The sequence below is a fragment of the Triturus cristatus genome, chromosome 1_2, assembly GCF_964204655.1.
Source record: "Triturus cristatus chromosome 1_2, aTriCri1.1, whole genome shotgun sequence".
Classification (NCBI taxonomy): domain Eukaryota; kingdom Metazoa; phylum Chordata; class Amphibia; order Caudata; family Salamandridae; genus Triturus; species Triturus cristatus.
In genome coordinates, this window is record NC_140580.1 from 1126502948 (window position 1) to 1126526698 (window position 23751).

The 23751-nt window shown below is 47.0% G+C and overlaps 1 protein-coding gene across 4 annotated transcripts in view; it reads left to right on the plus strand.

Annotated features, from left to right (window-relative positions):
• MVB12B (multivesicular body subunit 12B) overlaps positions 1-23751 on the plus strand; it is a 390107-nt gene that overhangs the window by 198967 nt on the left and 167389 nt on the right. For all 4 annotated transcript variants that reach the window (XM_085613813.1, XM_085613812.1, XM_085613811.1 and 1 more), the window contains exon 7: positions 5390-5481. In XM_085613813.1, coding sequence (XP_085469939.1) covers positions 5390-5481 — 92 coding nt within the window. The remainder of the gene's footprint in view (positions 1-5389; positions 5482-23751) is intronic.

A 23751-nucleotide genomic window follows, 5' to 3' on the forward strand; every position in this document is an offset into this window, starting at 1 on the left:
GCGAGGAGCTAGGAATGCAAGGATGGATGCATGCAGGGGACAGCAGACTTGGGTGCGAAGATCTGTGAATGCAAGGATGGAGGCATGCTAGGGACCGCCGACTGCAATGCGAGCAGCTATGAATGCAAGGATGAAGGCATGCAAGATGCAGCAGACTTCGGTGTGAGCAGCTGTGAATGCATGGATGGAGGCATGCAGAAGCTGAAGACTTTGGTTCGAAGAGCTGTGAATGCATGGATTGAGGCATGCAGGGGCAGCAGACTTCGGTACGAAGAGCTGTGTATGCATGGATGGTGGCATGCTGTAGACAGCAGACTTTGGTGCGAAGAGATGTGAATGCATGGATGAAGGCATTCAGGCCGCCATAGACTTCGGTGCGAACAGGTATGAATGCAAGGATGGAGGCATGTAGGGGACAGCAGACTTTGGTGGGAGCAGCTGTGAAAGCAAGGATGGAGGCATGCAGGGGCCACCAGAGTTTGGTGCAAAGCGCAGCTGGGAATGAATGGATGGAGGCATGCAGGGCAGTAGACTTTGGTGCGAAGAGTTGTGAATGCAAGGATGGAGGTGTGCTAGGGCCACCAGACTTGGGTGCGAGGAGCTAGGAATGCAAGGACGGACTCATGCAGGAGCCAGCAGACTTAGGTGCGAAGATCTGTGAATGCAAGGATGGAGGCATGCAGGGGCCACCAGACTTTGGTGCAAAGAGCAACTGTGATGCACGAATGGAGTCACGCAAGGGACAGCAGCCTTTGGTGTAAAGATCTGTGAATGCATGGCTGGAGGCATGCAGGGTACAGCAGACTTCGATGCGAAGAGCAGTTGTGAATGCAAGGATGGTGGCATGCAGGGGCCAGCAGACTTCGATGTGAGCAGCTGTGAATGCAAGGATGGAGGCATACATAGGACAGCAGACTTTGGTGCGAAGAGCTGTGAATGCAAGGATGGAGGCGTGCAGGGGACCGCAGACTTCAGTGCGTAGATCTGTGAGTGCAAAGATGGAGGCATGCAGGGCACAGCAGACTTTGGTGGGAAGAGCTGTGAATGAATGAATGGATGGAGGCATGCAGGGGACAGCAGACTTTGGTGGGAAGAGCTGTGAATGAATGGATGGAGGCATGCAGGGGACAGCAGACTTCAGTACGAAGAGCTGTGAATGCAAGGATGGAGGCATGCAGGGGACGTCATACTTCAGTGCAAATAGCAGCTGTGAATGCATGAATGGAGGCATGAAAGGGCCAGCAGATTTTGGTGCGAGGAGCCGTGAATTCAAGATGGAGGCATGCAGGGGACAGCAGACTTCAAGCGAAGAGCTGTGAATGCAAGGATGGAGGAATACAGGAGCAGCAGACTTCCGTGCGAGCAGCTGTGATTGCAAGGATGGAGGCATGCAGGGGACAGCAGAATTTGGTGCGAGCAGCTGTGAATGCAAAGTCATGAAGGGGCCAGTGGATTTCGGTGCAAAGAGCAGCTGTGAATGCAGGAATGGAGGCATGCAGTAAAAAAGCAGACTTCAGTGCGAGCAGCTGTGAATGAAAGGATGGAGGCATGTAGGGGCCATCAGACTTCGGTGCAAAGAGCAGCTGTAAATGCAAGGATGGAGGCATGCAGTGGACAGCAGACTTCGGTGCTGCAGCTGTGAATGCAAGGATGGAGGCATGCAGGGGCTAGCAGAATTCGGTGCAAAGAGCAGCTGTAAATGCAAGGATGGAGGCATGCAGTGGACAGCAGACTTCGGTGCTGCAGCTGTGAATGCAAGGATGGAGGCATGCAGGGGCTAGCAGAATTCGGTGCAAAGAGCAGCTGTGAATGCAGGGGTGGGGGCATGCAGTGGACTGCAGACTGCAGACTAAGGTGCGAAGAGCTGTGAATGGAAGGATGAAGGCATGCAGTGGACAGCAGACTAAGGTGCGAAGAGCTGTGAATGGAAGGATGGAGGCAGGCAGTGGACAGCAGACTTCGGTGCGTGCATTTGCTTTCACAAAGCACCAGATCGTGACTGCATTTCGGTATGAAATGGAGTCGATATTTGATACAGAAGTAGTGCCTACTCCCGCCCTCCTACACCAGCTGCTCACATGGGAACTGTCCAGCATGGACCGTCTTTACGTTGCAAATACTTATCACGTGACCCTCCCCAACCTCTGTTTTATTTCAAGTTTGAGGGTCCCGTATCAGTAGCCTCTCTCTTGCAATTATAAGAATATCTCTCCCTTTAAAAAAAGATCTTCATGAAGAGCTCTCATGTATTGGATCCCATTGGGATAAGCGCTTCTGTGCTTGCCCAAATAAGAGCAAACCCAATAATCAACCTTGCCTCGCACGTAAGTCGGGGCTTTGCATCCTTAACATAGGGATCTCCGGTCAATCAATCAAGGTTGGTAAAGCGCAGCTACTCACCCGTGAGGGTCTCAAGGCACTGAGGGGGGAGGGGTAGGCTCCGTTGAGTGCTGGGGTCATTTCAAAAGTCAGGTCTTGAGGGCCTTCCTGTACTGGGGCAGTGTGGGAGATTGGCCGTTGTGGAGGGGGATGGTGTTCCAGGCTTTGGCTGTGAGGTAGGAGAAGGACTTTCCTCCCGTTCTAGTCTTTCTGATACGTGGGACGGTAGCCAGAGAGCTGGGCTGATCGGAGATGTCCTTTGGGTGCGTGGAAGGAGAGGGGGCTGTTCAAGTATACGGGTTCTGTGTTGTGAAGGGCCTTGTATGGGTGGGTGAGGAGTTTGAAGGTTATTCTTCTTTCGACTGGAAGCCAGTGGAGGTCGCAGAGGTGTTGGGTGATGTGGCTGCGACGGGGGATGTCGAGGATCAGTCTAACTGCAGCGTTCTGGGCAGTCTGGAGCTTGTGAAGGAGTTTCTTGTTTATTCCGGAGCGTTGCTGTAGTCCAGTCTGCTGCTGATGAGTGCATGTGTGTCAGTTTTTCTTGTTATGGTTGGGATCCATGCATGCGGTGGATGTTGAAGCAGGTCGAGGAGACCGGGTTGATTTGGCAAATGCAAAAACAACAATTGATGGACAGAATGCAGAACAATGTCATACATTCACCCCAGTCCAGAGATCTGGGCCTAAATCCATCATTTGTTTGCTCACCATGCCATTCCAGTTTGAACCCAGCCATATGCAAATCAGTCTTGACCCTGTGCCTCATGGGAACAGTCCATCCCGAACTGCCAAGCCAGGTCCTCCCTGGACTGGAAACAAGCATCCTAGGACCGGTTTCGGGGTTTCACCCCTCTTCAGCCAGGATAGCTTGATTCCAGTGGCATGGAGAGCACGAGACTCACGTCTGAGCATACCCGTCCCACTCGGGGTGACAAATGCAAAAACAACAATTGATGGACAGAATGCAGAACAATGTCATACATTCACCCCAGTCCAGAGATCTGGGCCTAAATCCATCATTTTTTTGCTCACCATGCCATTCCAGTTTGAACCCAGTCATATGCAAATCAGTCTTGACACAGTGTCTCATGGGAACAGTCCAGCCCGAACTGCCAAGCCAGGTCCTCCCTAGACTGGAAACAAGCATCCTAGGACCGGTTTCGGGGTTTCACCCCTCTTCAGCCAGGATAGCTTGATTCCAGTTGATATGGCGGTTCATTGTGAGCGTTGAGACTAGTATGATGCCAAGGTTTCGTGAGTGGTCTGTCGGGGTCGGGGGATTTCCGAGGGTGGAGGGCCACCAGGAGTCGTTCCATGCGGAGGGGTGGTGCCAAAGATGAGGACTTCTTTGTTTTCTGAGTTGAGTTTCAGGCAGCTGTTCTTCATCCAGGTGGCGACGGCTTTCATCCCCAGTTACCCTTTGAGGAAGTAAGGAGGTCTCTCTGGTGCACGGAATGTGGTTTTAAATATCTGGGACCACACATCAAGCCCTCTACGGAAACCAAGTGATCCCACAAGTGAGAGTGCTGTTGTGATAGTGTCCACCTTTCTGGTTGTAAGGTGGGACGGGGACAGCTTCCCAGAAATATTTTACAATGCCAGACGGGTGCTAGCTTGGAACACAGTTTACTCTGGGCCAGGAAAGGCACAATGGGTTGTGGCTGCGGTGAAATCAAGCCTTTTCCTCCTGTGGTTAAAATAGAAGTTGGTACCATGGTTGGTGTATGCGCAATGAGTTAGTGTTCAAGTTGAAAGTGGACAGGATGAGGAGAATGCGCTACATCTTGGATTGTCCTGTAGCCCAGTTACAGAGGCTGCGATGTGCGGAAACAGATCTGATTGCAGGACCCGCTTAGGAGGAGCCAGTTTCTCCAGGCCCCACTCCCTCTCTTAGCTTCCTTGGTTCACATTGAAAGGTTTCAGTTACAGTCCAAATACATCAGGCCTTCTGCAGTATGGCCAGTTTTGTATGGAGTGTCACGGTCCTTCATACTCCAGTTAGAGCTTTGCGATCATGAAGTGTCCGTCGACAATGGGCAGCTGGGGATAGGACTTGGCTGCACTCTCTCCACACATCTGGAATGCGGTGACGCTCCACCTCCTAGCAGTGTAAGACAAAAAACACCTGCACAAGAGAGTAGAAGAATTTGATTTTCTTGATATAAAATCCCTGCAGTCTACCTTCAACGCTTCCTTTGATTAACAGCGTTTAGAATCGTACCTGTGCTGTGTGTCTCTTTGGGTTCCAGGCTTTGCAAAACCTAGTGTTTTCTTGACTCGCAACACAACAGACGACACAGCAGGAAAAAAAAAAACTTTTTAGAAGTTTTAAATTTTTTAAATAAAAGTCTTTTGCTTTAATTATGAGGAAGCACAACACTGTGTATATGTCTGTGTGGACCTAAGCGTCTCCCTCTCATATGCCCGAGCTTATGAAAATGCAATGTCCGAGGCTTTTCATCGAATATTGTTTGTGATTATGTTAAAGGTGCAAATACGGATTTAACTTGTACTTTGTTTTACCCTAAAACTGTTTCTAGATTGCGTGATCCTATAGTTCCACCACTGTAATTGTAAAAAAGGTATCATTTTGCAGTTTAATGAAATTGAGAAAATTTGTAGCAATGTTTCAGTTAATGCCAAGGGCAAAAATATTAACCTTGTTCCACAGAATTTTGTTTAGTTGAACGTTTGTTTTCAAAAAGTGAATTATACTAAAAAGAAAATCTGCAGTGACTTGGCTTACAAAAATAATTTAGCAAACTGTCTACGTGCAGCTTTTTTCTCGACAGAACTTACTTTTATCCACTTAAGCGCCTCCACTTTTTAAAATAAGATGTTCATATTTTTTTTACAGAGAATTTCATGGAATGCGAGAAGTCAAACTCTTGAAATTGAACCATTGGTTGTGCATATTATTTTTTTGATTATCTCTGGAAAAGAGAAAAGTTCTATGCAGATGACGAAAGTCCTTCTATTATTACATTATCTGTTTTTTCCTTTTAACTAGGCATATATCTTTAACGCTTCCTGCTAGTTTTCGAGGCAAAAACACTCGACCGGACTTTGAAAACCAGCACTCGAATCTGTACGCCATATCCGGTAGGACGATTACTTTGGTTCTTTGTAGTTTTGTAGTAAATAGCGAATATTGCACACTGGATACTGATGCACGTTTTAAAGTTTTGGGATTGATTAGGATGTAGTTTCATTTGGCTGATTTGGGGGTGTGGGCAGATGTCTGGGAGGCAGGTGGGTTGTGGTGCACTGTTGGGTCAAACGTATCGCCCAGGGGAAGAGAATGAAAAAGACTTAACAGAGGCACCTCATAGGACACCCCACTAAATTCTTGAAATCAGATGAAGGATGCCTTGCGTTTGTTGTTTCTGGGGTGAAGCGTGTAAGTGCATCACCACCGTCGGTGGATGCAGGACTGTACCGCCAGAACAAACGCAGAACACTCTTTTTTGGGAAATCTACATGACCATGAAAACTGGCAGTGCTTAATTTGAGCCGGTGGTTTCAGGTGCTCAGCACCGGCACTAAATTGTCTACACGGGGGTTGTTCCAGTCTGCCACGTGGTGACGCTGTGAAAGATGACTACTGACTACCACCCAAGCCTATCTTATAGCTTTGGGGGCCTAGAGTAGGCTGAAGTGCCACAAAGAGTCTGATGATTAGTAATTGTGTTGGTACCACCATTGGCAGCGCTGGCAGTTGCAATATGAGGTGCAAGCGCAGCGGCCCCCTAACGAGGGCCCTGGCTCTTCATTTCTTTTATTAAGCACTGAAAACTGATGCCTATGCAGTTCACCGAAGAGTGCATGCAGACAGGCTCTTTTATAGTTCCATGCCTCTATCACTCTCTTGCAGGGTGCTCTGGCACATGGGAGGCTCCTGGGACCACAGAAACCTCTCACCCCACTGTCCATAGATGGGTTTAGCTTGTCTGCCCTGCTCTCACCCTCCGAGCAGGACACATCGACACTCTCTTGCGAGGCGCCCAGACCCATGGGAGGCTCCTGGGACCACAGAAACCTCTCACCCCACTGTCCATAGATGGGTTTAGCTTGTCTGCCCTGCTCTCACCCTCCGAGCAGGACACATCGACACTCTCTTGCGAGGCGCCCAGACCCATGGGAGGCTCCTGGGACCACAGAAACCTCTCACCCCACTGTCCATAGATGGGTTTAGCTTGTCTGCCCTGCTCTCACCCTCCGAGCAGGACACATCGACACTCTCTTGCGAGGCGCCCAGACACATGGGAGGCTCCTGGGACCACAGAAACCTCTCACCCCACTGTCCATAGATGGGTTTAGCTTGCCTGCCCTGCTCACACCCTCCGAGCTGGACACATCGACACTCTCTTAAGAGACGCACAGACACATGGGAGACTCCTGAAACCACAGAAACCTCTCACACCACTGTCCATAGATGGGTTTAGCTAGCCTGCCCTGCTCACACCCTCCGAGCTGGACACATCGACACTCTCTTAAGAGACGCACAGACACATGGGAGACTCCTGAAACCACAGAAACCTCTCACACCACTGTCCATAGATAGGCTTAGCTTGCCTGCCCTGCTCACACCCTCCGAGCTGGACACATCGAAAGGCCGGTGTGCAGCCTAGGTAGCTGATAATTGTCACTGGCTACTTTAGAAGTGTGTTGTGGCTCAAAGTGCCCCTTTTAATCACCTGGGTGTGCGCTGCAGGAACCCTCTTTCATGTTATACATCCCTGTTGTGAGACACATTAAGTCTGAATTAACTACGTAGCGCTTATGCATATTCATGAGTTAGTGCTTGTGTGCCTCATTCACTGGTGGGAAGTGCCTAGAGCCCCTCCAGTACCTTCTCGTCACTCCTTCCCACCAAACTTCAGTACGGCGCCGCACTTACAATGCATCCAATTATTGTGCCTTTTCGTATATATTGGTATACCTCAACTCCCCATTCAGCGTTGTTGTGAACCAACCGTTTCACTGCTACACACCGAGTCACACCCACCCCTCCTGTGAGGAGAACCTGTTAGATGTTTTCATATCAAGAACTTTGTTCTTGTGACACAACTCAGGAACTCGTACCTGCAAGATTCAGGACAGTGCTGAATATTAAAGTTCTGCAGATCTATTAAAACCAATTTCTCTGCCCACAAGTATCTCTGGTTTTCCCCTACCCTTCAACTGACAGTAGGCCTGTCTTCCTGTTGGAAGATACTGTGATTACCAAGTATTGCCCCGGATGTAGTGTAAACTAAGGAGTGCGTACAGTTTTTTGAAGTTACAGCGTTTTTGACTGCGTACTGTCCCTAAGAGTGCAGTTAAGTTGACCCAAACTCTAAAAATACCATCTCCGTGCTCGTATGCACCGAAAGGCATCTTACTCTTAATGGGATGAGCAAATGGAGGTCTTTCTTTGATGCCAGGCTTCATATGACGTGGTTCTGACCAGCTTATCTCTGCCGCAGGCTAGCTTGACCACCTTTACTCTCCAGATGTATCCAGGTGCTGCAGGCAGAGCTGCTGCATGACCGGGATGTCCCAGGCTCCCCGCTGGTCAAGGAAGTGTTTCAGGTAACGGAAGAGCTCTGGCCATCTGTCTGCCCATCTGGCTCCCCTGCTGATCTGCACTCAGCCAGAGTAATGAAATAATGTGGTGCCTTCTTGCCCCCTCAACTTTTGTTGTTATCCAACAGTTCTCCAAAGCACTGAGAAACGCCTCTCTTCTGGAAATCATCAATGGTTAAACCATTAGTAAGGAATCCCTGATCGATCCTGACTAATGACAGATTTTGCTAATGCCATACCGAAGAAATATTCTTCAGACCCTCGCTGTTTACCAGCTGCAAACTTGCATCAAAAGCAATGCCACGCTGTATTTTTTCCAGCCATAGTTCCGTCTCTGGCAAAGCAGCAAGTTAACGGTCACTATAGTCTTGACCGGGCTATTTAGATTGGTGAATGGCGTAGCTGTCAGTGTCCTTGTTCTATTAGACCCATCAGTGGTCTTTCACACTGTGGTTCATGCAGTCCTTCTCTCCAAGCTCCTAGAAGTGACTATTGGAGTCTCCACTTTCAAATGGATTAAGTTTTCCTTTACACCGCAGAAGCAAATGTTCACACTGCTTCCTGTTGGATCTGGGTAAGGAAGATTGGCTGTGGTGTGCCTCGTGCCTCTTTGCCCTTCCCACTCTTACTCAATATATGTACGGTGCTTCCGGCCTAACTCCTACACTCCTTACGTGTCCTGCGTATATGTACGCCGATGACACCCCTCTGATCTTAGGGTTATCCCCACAACATCATCCGTCCAGTCAGTCACAATTTTTCATGATTCTTTTACTGCACTCTTAGTAGCAGTGTATACTGGGGAGTGAACTCTCAACTCCAGAAGCCTAATCCATCTAACACGGAGCCCCTTACACCAGGAACATCTGTCACATGGCATCCTCTGGGCAGTTGCTGTGTGTTCTCCTCCAGTGGCATCCAGTACCATATGCAAGCTTGACATTAATTTGGATGCCAGCCAACCCTCGACCAGCACTTGCTTTTGAAACTTACACTGTTAAAGAAAATGTTACCTTTAGCAGTAAACAACAGCATATTTCTTTAGTTACTGGTTCAATTTCTCCTTGACTACACAACTCAATACATCTGTGCCTTCTAGAAACACTGAGGAAAAGTGTACAAGTCGTGTACATTCTGCCGGATGCGGCTACTTGAGAGTAGGAGTAAAGACCATGTTACTCTAATTTGTAGATCTCTTGATTGGCTTCAAACAATTAACTCCTTGGGCACTAGTTAATTTCTTCCATTCAGATTTTACACAGACAATAGCAGACTGTGATTTTTAATGACTAAATATTAACTGTTTCCTAGGAACACATGGGGTTGCTTGTATTTTTCTGTGTTCTATGGTTTTGTTTGATTCACCAGCTCCAAGAAGCTTTGGTATATGTTACTCACTACAAGTACTAAAATAAGATTTGTAATGAAATGTTTGATCGCCAAGATCACTATTTATTATTGGCTTCAGTGCAGAGATTGTTGGATACTAAGGCAAAATGAATATTTGCCATTTGATCACTTGCTCATCCCCTTGGAACAAAGCCATTTGTTTGGTCTTTGTTACTATCTGGTCCTGTCTCGTGGTGGTGGTCTTTGTTACTTTCTGCTCCTGTCTCGTGGTGGTGGTCTTTGTTACTATCTGGTCCTGTCTCGTGGTTGTGGTCTTTGTTACTATCTGGTCCTGTCTCGTGGTGGCCCTGTAAGGCAGCGGCCTGCAGTGGCTTTGATGCAGCACCGACTCTGGTTGCTGACTCCGACCTAGCTACATAGAGAGAGGCTCGACTCTGGCCACCATGTGCCTACAAGGTGTACATTGGGGACACGCTCTGCGCCTTCCTCCTTACAGGACCAATAGTGTCCTAGATTGATCGTGATGTGACCGTCCCCTCTTCTGCATGCTGCTGTGGGACTTCCTTCAGTGGTCCAGGTTTTATTAGACGTGTCACCGTGCGTGGAGAATTTCTTAGATTTCAGCCAAACATCTTCACCAATTTACGTTTTCAAGATTATTTTAAAAATCTTTTGATTTATCAGTGGCCTAACCCCCCCCCCCCCCCGTCCCCACCCCACCTGCACCTGAATACCCTTCGGTATACAAATGTGGAATTATTATTATAAGTGCTGCCCAGCCAGTGGTGTCTCACCGTTCCTTGAAGAGTAAAGTAGTCGACAAGTTCTCAGCAAGAAAAGCATCGGTGTATGGGGCCTATAGACGGGGCCACCGCAATTATACGGCATGGTGGACTAAATTATGCTGCATGAACGGGCAAATTATGTACACATTTTATGATAGTATTTCTTAATTGTTTTGCCATTTTTACACATAACATTGTCGGGTACATATTTCACATTATTAGTACTAGTTTAACACCCAAATACAGCCGTAAGCAATTGAAAGATGACGTCAGCCTCTACATAGGACCTTTCACTGCGCAGGGCCATGTGTCACCACGTTTTTGTAACTTTTGATCCATTTGAGCTAGAATTTTTTTTTTATTCTATTCTGCAGTTTATGCAGCATATGAAAGAGTTGGAGGCAAATGCAATACATTCATAATTATTTGAAAAACGTGTTGGCCAAAGAATAGAATAATTCCTGTTACCTGGCCTATAGATCATGCCAGAGGCATAAGGATCAGTGCTTTGCATAGCGCCATCCCCTGCTCTACTCCGTCGCTTAGTCAGGAGATGTAGTTCACGCTATATAAAGCTAGATAAATAAATAAGAGGAAGCATCGATCGGAGAAAACTGGAAATTCCATAATGGATGAGAATTGATACAGAGGTAGAAGCGTTAGAAAATGAACACGTATGTGTTAGTTTAATGCTTAGAAAAGTGATCAGAGATCCATACATGGGTACACGAGTGCACTATATAGGTGCAATCATTTTCATTGGAAAGGACGCCTGTGCACTCTGCCTTCTGAAAGGGTGCGAGGGAGGGTATTGGTGAAATCCAGTGAGTGTATCGCAGAGGCGATGTAGTACGGGGACCAATTTGCTGATTACAGATCAAGAATATCATTTCCTGGCTTCTCCAGATAGCTGAAATGTGTGATCCTGGGACAATCACTTATCCATCTGTGCCAAAGTTTACGTATTTGTCAACATTGGGAGAACTTAGGAACAGGATAAATCCAGTGTAATTATTACATAAGAACTCAACATTTCCCTAAGTGTTTTTAAGGGCAAATTTTAGTGCAAAAATGTTGCTTTCAGATCAATTCTTGGCTAGACCATGATGGTATTGCTAATACATTTGCGGCCAGTTTCATAATAAAATGTCTCATGATGGAAAGCATCCTGTGCAATCGAAGGACCTGCTCATGGGTGTAATAAATGGCTCTGTGCTAGTCAACATGCTCGATCGCGCCCATATCTGGCTATTTCAAAAACAAGATGTCCAGGCAGCCAGCCCAGTGAATATCATTCTGTAAACCACATTGCCTGATACCTGCACTCACATTGCAACAAATCAGTGTAATTTGCACAAGTGTTATAATTTCTGACTGCCATAATCTACTGCCTATGATGGCAGCAGGAAATTTGTGGCCGCTCCCTCGTGAGCGCATCCCAGTAGGGGTCAGCAATTACTCATGGTAGCGGTGGTGCTGCCTGTGAAATATTGCATTTTCTGTGGTTCTGTAGCTCAGCGTGTTTTTTTATCTCTCTCTTATACAGCAGTAATGTTGTGATGCTGTATGAAATTGTCCGACTGATTTACTGGTCAGTGACACAGCTTTGATTGAAGGGTGGACCAGACAGAGTATTCTGCAAGGGCCATGAGTTAGTTCCCCAGCAGTTTAAATTAAATGTGCCCGTATTATGGCCAATTCCCATTCTGCAGTGCCACAACCAAGCCAGGTTTAGAACATACTTGCTGAGCATGCATACAGGAGCCATTGCGAATCAATAAATGTTTGGGAAGTCAGGGACCAGGCACACATTTTCCCCTAAATTTATCATGCTGTTTATGAGGTGAGTTCTTACCATAACAGAATCACAAACTTCTAAAAAAAATGTTCTTATCTTTTCCTTATTTGGGTTGCTTTCCATTTTTTGAAGTACCGTGCACACTGGAAACAGGAAGTGACATCATAGGAGAACAGGAAGTGCAGTGTTCAGACCTAGTAGAGAAGGAAAGGTTCGATTGAAATGGTCTCTTTTCTTTTCTTTTACCATTCTCGTAAAAACGAGAAATGACTGTGATGTACCAACAGATTGCACTGCACATCCTCCCACTGTAACATGTCATGCTTCAGGTGTTGAGAACAATTCACAAAATGGAGGACAGCCCAAGTAAGAGAAGTGCTTACAAAAAAGTTATTTTTTTTTAAAGAAGAAAAAAGAGATGGTTGGGAAGAGTTTATTTCTGAGAAATATAGCAGAAATTAAAACTTCAATATTAATCTACATCATGTGTTGTTTGGGGAAATGTGTTTACATTTATGTATTTTATGACTGTTAATCAGACCAGTTCTCAGATCCCTTCTGGAGATCAGTAGAGCGTAAAAAAAGCTAATACAAACACTTTTCATTATAATGCAAAAACATAAAATCTTGAATTAAAACTTTTAAAAAGCACTTGCAGGAGCAGTAGAGAATTAATGTAAATGTTGTCAACGATTGTCATTCCTTAGATTGTGTTACTATAAGACAGAAGTGGGGTGAAGCCATGATTGGAAGGGAGGAGAACGTTGAGCAAGAGGGAATAAAGGAGGGAAGAAGGGAATAACGAAAAAAAGGAAAAGGGCATGAATTTGAATTTGAGGAACACCGTGCTCCTTGTTCTGAGTTTGACAATCTAATGGATTTTGGGAGTTGAAATTTGGTGCGCCAATTGGACAAAGATGCCCATCAGCTGTGACATGTAACTGGAAAATCCAGGACCACATAGGCTGGGTCCTGCCGATGTGGAAAATCCAGTGGTAGTCGCTTTTGAGTAGCAAGATCTGGGGTCCACTCCAGTTTCCCTTCTTGGCTAATAGTGTGTAATCCTAGTAAACCACCTCCCTGTGCATCAGTTGTGTCAAGTTCTGGAGCTTCTTGAAACATTCACCTTTGTGAAGCATCTGGCAGTGTGCTTCCACCTTTGCGAAGGATCTGGCAGTGTGCTTCCACCTTTGCGAAGGATCTGGCACTGTGCTTCCACCTTAGTGAAGGATCTGGCAGCGTGCTTCCACCTTTGCGAAGGATCTGGCAGCGTGCTTCCACCTTTGCGAAGGATCTGTCAGCCTGCTTTCCACCTTTGCGAAGGATCTGGCAGTGTGCGTCCACCTTTGCGAAGGATCTGGCAGCGTGCTTCCACCTTTGCAAAGGATCTGGCAGTGTTCTTCCACCTTTGCGAAGGATCTGGCAGCGTGCTTCCACCTTTGCAAAGGATCTGGCAGTGTAATTTTACCTTTGCAAAGGATCTCGCAGTGTGCCTTCACCTTTGCGAAGGATCTGGCAGTGTGATTTCACCTTTGCGAAGGATCTGGCAGTGTGATTTCACCTTTGCGAAGGATCTGGCAGCGTGCTTCCACCTTTGCAAAGGATCTGGCAGTGTAATTTTACCTTTGCAAAGGATCTCGCAGTGTGCCTTCACCTTTGCGAAGGATCTGGCAGTGTGATTTCACCTTTGCGAAGGATCTGGCAGTGTGATTTCACCTTTGCGAAGGATCTGGCAGCGTGCTTCCACCTTAGTGAAGGATCTGGCAGCGTGCTTCCACCTTTGTGAAGGATCTGGCAGTGGGCTTTCATGTTTGCAAAGGATCTGGCAGTGTGCTTTCACCTTTGCGAAGGATCTGGCAGTGTGCTTCCCTACTCTTTGTTTTTAGTAATTCTTGATCAGTTTGATATAGAAACAAACTCTTATTTTTGATGCAATCTACAAACTTTGCAGTGGACGCTGGAGTGTCATGTGTGGTAGATTCACAATTAACGTGGGAAATGGAGCCGCTGGAGAATTGCCCAATAACCGGCTTCTTTAGCTGTTTTGTCAGAACACCAGTTGTCCCTCCGGTAGTTGTTGGAATTTAGCCCTTGTTGTAGTTCTCGGTTCCTCAATTTTAGTTGCATGTGTGAGTGAAAACACAAATGAGCCATTAACAGGAATATCTGGATATATTTGTTTCATGAATCTGTGGGGACGTCGGTCGTCATCTGTCTACTGTAGCTTCAAATACAATTTGGTTGTCTTTTTTTCCCTCAGAAGTCTAGAAGACTTGTGAAAAAAAGATTGATTTTGCACACAAATAATTTAGTATATGTAGCAATTGCACTCTCAGCCCTTTATTTGCTATTTTACTGTGCTAATATGATAATATATTGTCTATTTTAAGGCACGGATATAGTGCAGGTGTTTGCGACTTGCTGCCGTGACCTATGTGCAATCAACAGTCCACAAGTTTGGACCCTATCTGTGCTGATTCGGCCTTTTATCCCTCCGAGGTAAATGAAACGAGCATCATTCGGTGAGGTAATCACAGGTTATGTGGCTACCCTAATTTTATTCCAAATACGAACTTGACTAAGAACCCTTCCTGGGCCAATCTACGACAATTGGTTTCAACCCCTTTGGCCCGAGTGGTGAATTCTTCACCAAGGCCCCAGCAGTGAACCCCAAAGAAAGACTTTATCCCAAACCACAAAATGGCCTCTGTTTTAAGAATACTCCTGGCATGCCCCGAACAAGAGCACATGAACCAGTAGAAAATTGGCTGAGCGACGCCTCCTCCGTGCACTTCTCTATCTCCCTTGAACAGAAGCAACGAGCTCTTGGCGGAGACCTCGCGCTTGTGAACCCCGCATTGAGTTCCAGACTTGGAACCAGGACACGAGTCGGGGGTACACGTGGGTGGACGCCTTCCACCCTGCCAAGAAGTGTGGCCCCACTGATAAAGATGTAATTTCCAAACACCGGGACACGTTCAGTAGCGCCTGCACCGGGACGCGTTCAGCAGCGCCTGCACCGGGACGCGTTCAGCAGCGCCTGCACCGGGACGCGTTCAGCAGCGCCTGCCCCGGGACGCGTTCAGCAGCGCCTGCCCCGGGACGCGTTCAGCAGCGCCTGCACCAGGACGCGTTCAGCAGCGCCTGCACCGGGATGCGTTCAGCAGCGCCTGCACCGGGATGCATTCAGCAGCGCCTGCACCGGGACGCATTCAGCAGCACTTTGATATCTGCTTTTGATGGGCTGCAGCGTGCAGGCGGGGAGGGGGCTCTCTTATTTCTGACTCCTGCTGGCTCTTAACAAAGGCCGAGTCTGAGGGGTCATCAGGCCTCCTTTTGTTCGAGTCTCCTGGCTGGCAGCAGTCAGGAGTCTCACACCTAGAAGCAAATGCAGCAGAGGATAAAAAAGGCTCACACCTTGTTAGCGCTTCACATATACTTGAGAGGCAATTTTTCACTTTGTTCAGGCTCTGTTTAGGAGATTTGCATGCACTGTGAGAACGTCAGATGTGTTGATCTTTCTCAGTATTTGCACAAAATAAATAGCATTTATATAGCGCTTACTACCCCTGTGGAGGTGCTGTAATAATTTAAATATCACTATTTTTTCTTTTAAAGCACTATGACTAGAGAAAGCTTTACACTGACAACAGGCAACATTGTTTTATGTGTAGAGTACAAAAGTGTGAATCTTCAGCCTAAAACTGGAGGGTTTGCTTGTTTACTCGAAATGTGCCCAAATGTACTCATGATACACCTGTTAAACATGTATATGAGGGCTTACGATCTGAAATCACCTCTTGTGATGCCACTTCCTGTGATTCACGCGCCGCAATGTCATGCGGCGTGATTCACGCGCTGTGATGCCACTTGCTTACTGATTAACTAGGTTAGTCTCCCCACTTATTTTTTTTTTTTAGGACTTGTGCCCTGCTTAGAACCTCCCTTACCCATGCAGTGGACTTAAGGATATCATTGTGCAGCCAAAACACCGACATCTGTGCAAGGGTCGTCTCTTCCCACAAAACTGAGCAATTTACCAGCGACCTTTAGCCTGAAGGTGAACCCTCCGAGCCAGCAAAGACCCTTCGCCCTGGGCACTGAACTCTTGACTTAGACACCTGGCCTCAAATCCCTGCAAAGAAGCCCGTCTGTACTCGTGAAGCCTTCATCTGAGCTGTAGACCAAGACACCCCGTGATGCTCATCCCATCCCCAGCCCGAGCGATGGACGAGTGACCTCTGCTCTCTACTGCTGAATACTGAATCCTGGGTGAAAACACTGGTTTGAGCAGTTATCTCTCGACCGATCACCCTGACCCTAAGCGCTTTATCCCATGAAAAGAGCTCTCTGGATTCTGAGCTGTACATCTCCCCTGCTCTCTCCCCCACTCTTATGGACACGGCCACATACACTTGTCCCATATCATGTCTCTCTAGTGCAATAGAACAAGGAATCTGAGAGATGCGTCAGTGCGTGTCTTTACTGTTCCTTCTGCGCAGGGTTGCCATGCAGAATGTTTTGCTGTTACTAAACAAGTACCTTAAGTGTATAGAGTACGGCCTTCTTGCAAGAGGTGACTGGCCCGTAAAGTTTAAAACGGCGGAATGATTTGTTAATTGTCCTCAAGTCGATGGGCAATTAGTTAACCTGAAGGTTTGCATTAGTTCACAATAGTCCTCAGACCAAAATAGTGTTTGCCAGCTGCCCTTGCAGCGTGGCGGTGATTGACAGCGGGCCGCGTGCTCCGCGAGACAGGATGGGTGCGGCGCGAGGCCGCGAGAGCGCGGCAGTGACGCGCGGACCGCTCCTGCCGTGCGTCTGCGTGCCCGGATCAGAAAGAAAGGTACGCCTGACAGGTGGCCAGCTCGCGCTCTGCAGAGCCATGTGCGCGCTGTCAGCCCCGTGCAAGCGGCCTTGTTTGGATTGATGAATTGCCTGCTCTCTTGATTAAACCTTCCGTCACTTAAGAAACAAAGAGCCCGTGTTCGGATGGCAGGATGGAGGGTGTCGGAGCGACCGGTGTCTGCGCTACCTCTGTGCAGATGTTGAGCGCAGGCCCGAGCATGTATTATGAAAATGGATGTGGCGGGCATGGCATATTGTTCCTTGCTGGAGATCTCCCATGGGGGAGGGGGTGCTAGGTGGGGTTAACTTTTGCCGTGCTTTAACCTTTTATGAAAACCCAAGCAGCAGCTGTGGCAGTAGACATATTGGGGGTGATAAATGAATTATGTTGAAAGGGGCCGTCATTAAAGTTATTATATAGTACATAGCGAACAGGCACCTAGGAACTCTGTCCCCTCAGCCCCCTCCGCAAAAGAGACTGTAGGTTGTAATCCTAAAATGTTATGTGAAGGGAACTGTATATGTATGTATGTGTATATATATATATATTCACTGAAAAAACCATAGGTTTCACACATGTTATAGTTAGCTGGAAATTTTACTGATAAAAAACCAATGAAATTCCCCCGTTATAGTTACTGTAGGCAACTATAACTCACGCGACCGCAATCCTCTGCTGATGCTAATACTGTATTTAGACACTTATTTGCCCATGTCTTCTTCCATTAAATTTTAGCTATACATATATTACAAATATTTTTTTTTCATAAAGACACATATGTCATCAGCAGAGGATTACGGTCGCGTGAGTTATAGTTGCCTACAGTAACTATAACGGGGGAATTTCATTGGTTTTTTATCAGTAAAATTTCCAGCTAACTATAACATGTGTGAAACCTATGGTTTTTTCAGTGAATTTGTACGGTTTTTTAAATGCTAAGTTACTTTACGCCATTTGTGGCGTGCGCGCCCACTTAACGCAGTTCGTTCCATGCGCGCACGGTGCGCTTCGCGCACCGTGCGCGCACAGTGAGCACGCGGTGCGCTTCGCGCACCGCGTGCCCACATTACGCTAGATGGGCCATGAACGCACGATGTGCTTCGCGCACCGTGCGCGCACAGTGAGCACGCGGTGCGCTTCGCGCACCGCGTGCCCACATTACGCTAGATGGGCCATGAACGCACGATGCGCTTCGCGCACCGTGCGCACATGGAGGACATATGATGAGCAAACTCTTAAATCTGCTTTTCATTTATTTTTTTTTATTTTTTTTACCGTACGCTTACCGTAAGCTTACGGTACGCGTACCCCGTGATTTTTTTTTAAATCAATAAATGTTTTTTTTGTACTTTTCTGTCCTTCTTTGACCCCCTTACAAATGTTAGGGGGTCTGTAACTCTCCTCATTGCCCCCTTTCCTTGTTTTCTCTGTTTTTTTTCTGAGTGAAACACACAAAATGGCGGCCGCCGCTTCCTGGTTTCGGCCGATTCGAATGTTTACTAAGATCTAAGAGCCAATCAGAATCGCGCTCGCGCACGCCATGTTTCTTCCGTACGCTTACCGTAAGCTTACCGTACGCGTACCCCGTGATTTTTTTAAAAAATCAATAAATGTTTGTTTTGTACTTTACAGTCCTTCTTTGACCCCCTCACAAATGTAAGGGGGTCTGTAACTCTCCTCATTGCCCCCTTTTCTTGTTTTCACTCTTTTTTTTTCAGAGTGAAACACAGAAAATGGCGGCCGCCGCTTCCTGGTTTCGGCCGATTCGAATGTTTACTAAGATCTAAGAGCCAATCAGAATCGCGCTCGCGCACGCCACCGTACGCTTACCGTAAGCGTACGGTAAGCGTACCGTAAGCGGGCTCAGATATATATATTGATTTAAAGGCTATTTTCTCAGAATCTACTGAACAGATTTACACCAAACCTACAAAAGGCACTTCCTTGACCTAGGGACTACCTCTCTGCCAAATTTTGAGTAATTCTGTTCAGCCGTTCGGGCTGTAGCTCGTTCTAAAGGTCCTATGGAAAAATGCATGGGAAAAACGCGTTTTGGGACCCCCCTTTTATCTCAGCCCCCGCTTGACGGATCCCCCCGAGACTTTCAGGGTAGGAGCGGAGCGTAGCGCCCCACCTATTTTGAGAAATTCGCGAGGATTCGTCGACCGGCGCCAAAGTTATTCAAAATAGAATGTTGAGGTTTTCCTATGGAAACGTGGTCCTAACTATAACTACCTACTGGCGACCGCCAGTAGGTAATATATATATATATATATATATATTTATACATTTATATATATACATTTATTTATATACATTTATTTATTCATTGGAAAACATAAGAAACTTTCATCTTGTAGTTTCCATTGCGTGTGGTGACAATATTCTGCTTCACGACCGTTTTTGCAAGTCCTGAGATTTTTCACCATATAAGTTTGACATCTTTGTTCACTGAGCACTGAATGGTAGCTTTAGAGCCAAGTTGTTTTAGATGTGACGTGGAGGAGCGAATGAAGGTTTTAGAGGCAGAACCATAGAGGTGAGGCTCAGGCTTTGAACACCATATCTGCAGCTATCGGGTAGAAGCAAGGATGATCTATTTTTATATTTTTGTGCATATTCTTGAAGCGGGATCAACAATACAGTTGTCTTGGCAGAATCCAAAGATACCGTATATATTTGGGCTTCAGGGTCCTTCCAGTGGTGTTCTGTGGACACTTGGGTGAAGGCTGCAGATTGACATCTGTCGAGGCGAAGGCGGCGACACATGGCTATTGAGGCATGAATCTGTTAACGTTTGTAATAATTGTAGCCTGGCCATCAGGTGTTGCCCTTAGGTGATCCAAAATTCAGAAACAAACACAGGATTTGTATCTTGGTCTCTCGTTAAAGAGGGCCATTCCAAAAGCCACGTCGATCAGTAAGGCGGGATGACCTTTGCAGCATGACTTCTTACCCACGTATCTGGCGAGGCGGTGGCCAAGCAGCTGATGGACCGGGGCTGCTCCTCCATTTAGTCTGAGCCTGATTTTACTCGTCCAAGTATTGATACTGGACCAGTATTCTGGACCCTCTGATTCCTATCTTTGGACTGTGCCTGGCACCTGTGGTAAAAGCGGCTAGATGCTTCAACCAGGTCTACCAGCGCACTGAGGGCAGTGTTGAAAGCTGCGAGTAGACTCAGATGAATCCTTCATTAGGTGATGCTCCGGTCTTAGTGCTCCGGTGAAGGCTAGCAGATCAGTGTATAGGTAGTTTACAAAGTTCCTCCACCGCAACCCTTTCCCATGGGTTATTTTTCTCTGATTGGGGTGGGGCGAGAATCTCTCATTTTACCGTGCCATGTGTGTACATAGGCATATATGTTTTGGCTTTGTATGGCTCAAACATAGCAATAACACTATGTAGTGCAGGACATGGTAGGCATTACAGGACTTTGAGAAAAGTGGAAACGACGAGGTAGTCTTTTCCCTGCAAGAAGGGTGGAGACACCCCTCAGGCAAGTGTAGAAGGAGCTGAAATGTCTGAGCCAGTAGTTGGTAATTTGAATTTTCCAATGGAAAATTGCAATTTCTGTGCATGTTTGGTCAGTTTATTTGATGTTAGTTGGCTTAAAATCCATATTGTGGAATTGCATAGATTCCCCCGTCCTGTGTGAATCGAAACACACCTAGCCACCTGCTGTCAACTTTCTTTGATCATTTGGCACAACTATGCTATTTGCAGAATTCCTGCTTCATTATGCTATCTCACCAAGGACATTGGAAAGAACATATTTGTTTAGAGGTTGTATTATGCAATGTGCCTCATTTCTCTGTGAAGATCGGTTGAAGGTACAAATGAAAAGTTGTCTAGTTGTCAGAGCTTGCCTAAACCTCATGTAGTTAGTTTATGCTCCAAGTTCTGTTAGTTATGTTCCCTTAAAATACCCTGTGAGGATTATGGTGTATTGTATGATTGTGCGACCTTACCGTGTAATATACTCACAAAATTGTCATGTGTCCAGAGAAGCTAATTTGTGAAACCTCCAGTGCAGCCCTCGGTAGCTGTGGTTTCGAGCAGCAAGTCTTAAACAAAGGAACTAGTGTAAAGCATTTAGAAGCACAAAATAAGAAAGTCACACAACATCAAAGAAATCTGACACCAGTTTATAAAAATAGATTATATTTTTATAAACTTTTAGACATCAAGATGGGCAAAATCCACTGGAGGGTTCAGGAGATGTACAGTTTTAGTGCTAAGCACAAACAAGCATTAGTAACTGTAAAGTTAATAAACCTTTGAAAACTTTGAAAGAGTTGTGTTTGGCTATTCCGGCCTGGACTGGTTGATCAATTCTGATAGGGAGAAGGTCAGGGGGGGCCAATACCTGGGCAGTTACCTGGTCACCAAAGCAGTCTTTAGTCCATTTTCACACTTTACATCAAGACTTCCTAATGCTGGTCCTGATGCTCCGGATGCAGGATGCTGAAAGATGCCCTGGGTGCTGTGTGTGCAGTCAACGGAGGCATTTCTTGGGTTATTCCTAATTTCACGGGTAGCGACTTTGGGCATAGGGGTCGGAATCCCTTTAAGTTCTCGAAGCAGCGGCTGGACTACAGATCTCTGGTCACAGCAGGTCCTGCGGTATCCGTGGTGAGGGCTAGTCTTTGGCAATCAATCCTCACTCCGGCGACTCTCTCCGGTCCAGCAGTCAGGGGTGCAACATTTGAATCTGAAGTGGAGGTCTTCTTGGCTGCATATCGATGGTCAGTGGTAATTCCTTGCGAGTGGCTACTGACTGGCCCTGACGGGCGCCTTCTGCTTTTATGGCCCTGGTGCTGGAATAGGTCAGCTGACTGATCCTTTGAGTCACTACTTTGATGTTTGGTTCAGGAGCGACTTTTCCTTGACCCAGGCACCACAGGTACACTCATCTCTTTACTAGCCCTAGTAGCATCAGGTGCAGTCCAGCGGCTGGTGCAGTATATCTTGCCAGGTCCAGGGGTCTGAAAGTCAGTCCTTCTTTGGTCCTCTTACCAGTGCAGATGGGATCTGAGGTTCAGGGTGCCAGGGATGTTATATTTATGCCCAGAAACTACCCTAGGGAGGTTGATGCGGTCACTAGCCAATGGTCTAGGAGGATCCCTCCCATCTTATGTTGACTTCCGGCAATGTGTGTCACCTAGCAATCCCAGAATGCACTATTTTACCCACTCTCAAGATGTATGATCCTATCCTTGGATGTTAGGAGCTTAGTAGCACATCCTAGAGGTATGGCTACCTGTGTGCTGCATGCCCACGGAAAAAATGGTTTGCCAACTGATTTTCCCTCTCTTTTCCCGCCGGCACCCCATCTGCCTGAACAAATGGGCAGCCCTACTCGAGTGTGATCGCCATTTGCCCACCAAAGGCGGCTTCTCCTTTGAAGCTCACCTTTTGGGCCAACACCCGGTTTGGCTTCCTGCAAGGGAGAGGATATAACTATCGGGTCCCACTGTGGCCCTCCACTCCCTGCAGCGGTACTAATCCTTCAGCGTCTCCTAGCGAGGTCCCCAAAGTAAGCACGCCTTTCCAACCCAGTCATACAGTTCCCTTTTTCCAGGCATCAACAACCATAGCAGTCGGAGTCGGCACCTCCTGTAGGCTTCTCTTCCCATAAATCTATTTTGTAAACCCCTCCCTGGCTCCAAGGCCCTCCTGTCTGCCCAGATGTTTCACCAACTGCTTCCACAACTTGCACTCCTCTTTCTTCCACTCTCTTTTTTGCCCGGCCACATGCGCTATCAACTGGCCCCTAACATAACACTTGTATTTGTAAAGCACACTTATCACCCATGGGTCTCAAAGCGCTGAATAACAGATGTTTGTTACCCAACTCAATGGTACTCACCACTGTTTTATAGGCTTCCCAGACAGAAATGGTGGAGGGTACAGAATCTTTGTTCCCCTCAAAGTACAGTTTGGTTGTATCATGTATTTAACATTTGAAGACCAAGTCTATCAAGATTCAGGGATCAAGCAACCAAATCCCCTTGCGGCAGGTGTCTGAGGTTGTGACAATGACTCGGGCATTCCGCCGGAACCAAAAAACAATCAAGACTAGAAAGAGACGCCATCCTATTGGTCGAGTATGAATACTGTCATTCCTGTAGGTGGGTGGATCTCTACGGGTAAACTAACTTCATGGAATCCATAAATCTCCCCAACCTGATGTCAGCCTGAGGGCGCGCCTTCCCCATACCACTCTATCCAGGTCACTCCGCAGTGTACGTTTAAATCTCCCGATCTCTACCAGAACATCTTGCGCTTGCATGAGCCATTTCCGCATCGCCACCAGCCCATCCAACTTGAGGCCTGGCGAAAGATACCCAGAAACAATCCACCTCTCCTCCCCCTATTGGATACCCATGGACTGCCGCCCATCAACCCTATGGATCATCCCAAGTACCCAGTACATGTAAGGGTAGAGATTTCGAGTCATGCAGGTACCATGTGCTCCCCTAGAAAAGCCTACATGTGTTAACACTGTATATTTTCCTCTCCATTAGAAACCACATTTGTTCCCCAGCAAATGAGCCTCCTGTAAGAGTAGGATGTCTGCAGCGTGGCGCGTAACAAACTTCCAAACCACCTCTCTCGCCACTTTTGAAGTGTTACGTTTCCTCTGCATTGTATGTGTGGAGTGTCTGTAGAATGCTCAGGTCTGCCTGCTGTATGTGTGTCTACCCCATGAGTGCGCTGTGCCTCAAACTCCACCCTCAACCCCCAAACTGACCCCCCGATCACCCCAAGCAGTGGGCTTCCAACTACCACCCCCCCCCAATGCTCAAGATTCATGTTGCCCCCCCCCCCCAAAAAGGAAACATAATGTATAATCCTCAATAAAGCATAAAAAGTAATTGTTCGGAGGGAGGGTGGTCATCCTCCGGCAAGCTGAGTTACCATTTCTCAGAGGGGATCTCTCCCCCCTTCGCACAGATCAAAGGTTTCAACACTGCTCCATACAGTTTTACGCTCAAGGCTCTAGGGCTAAAGCAGAT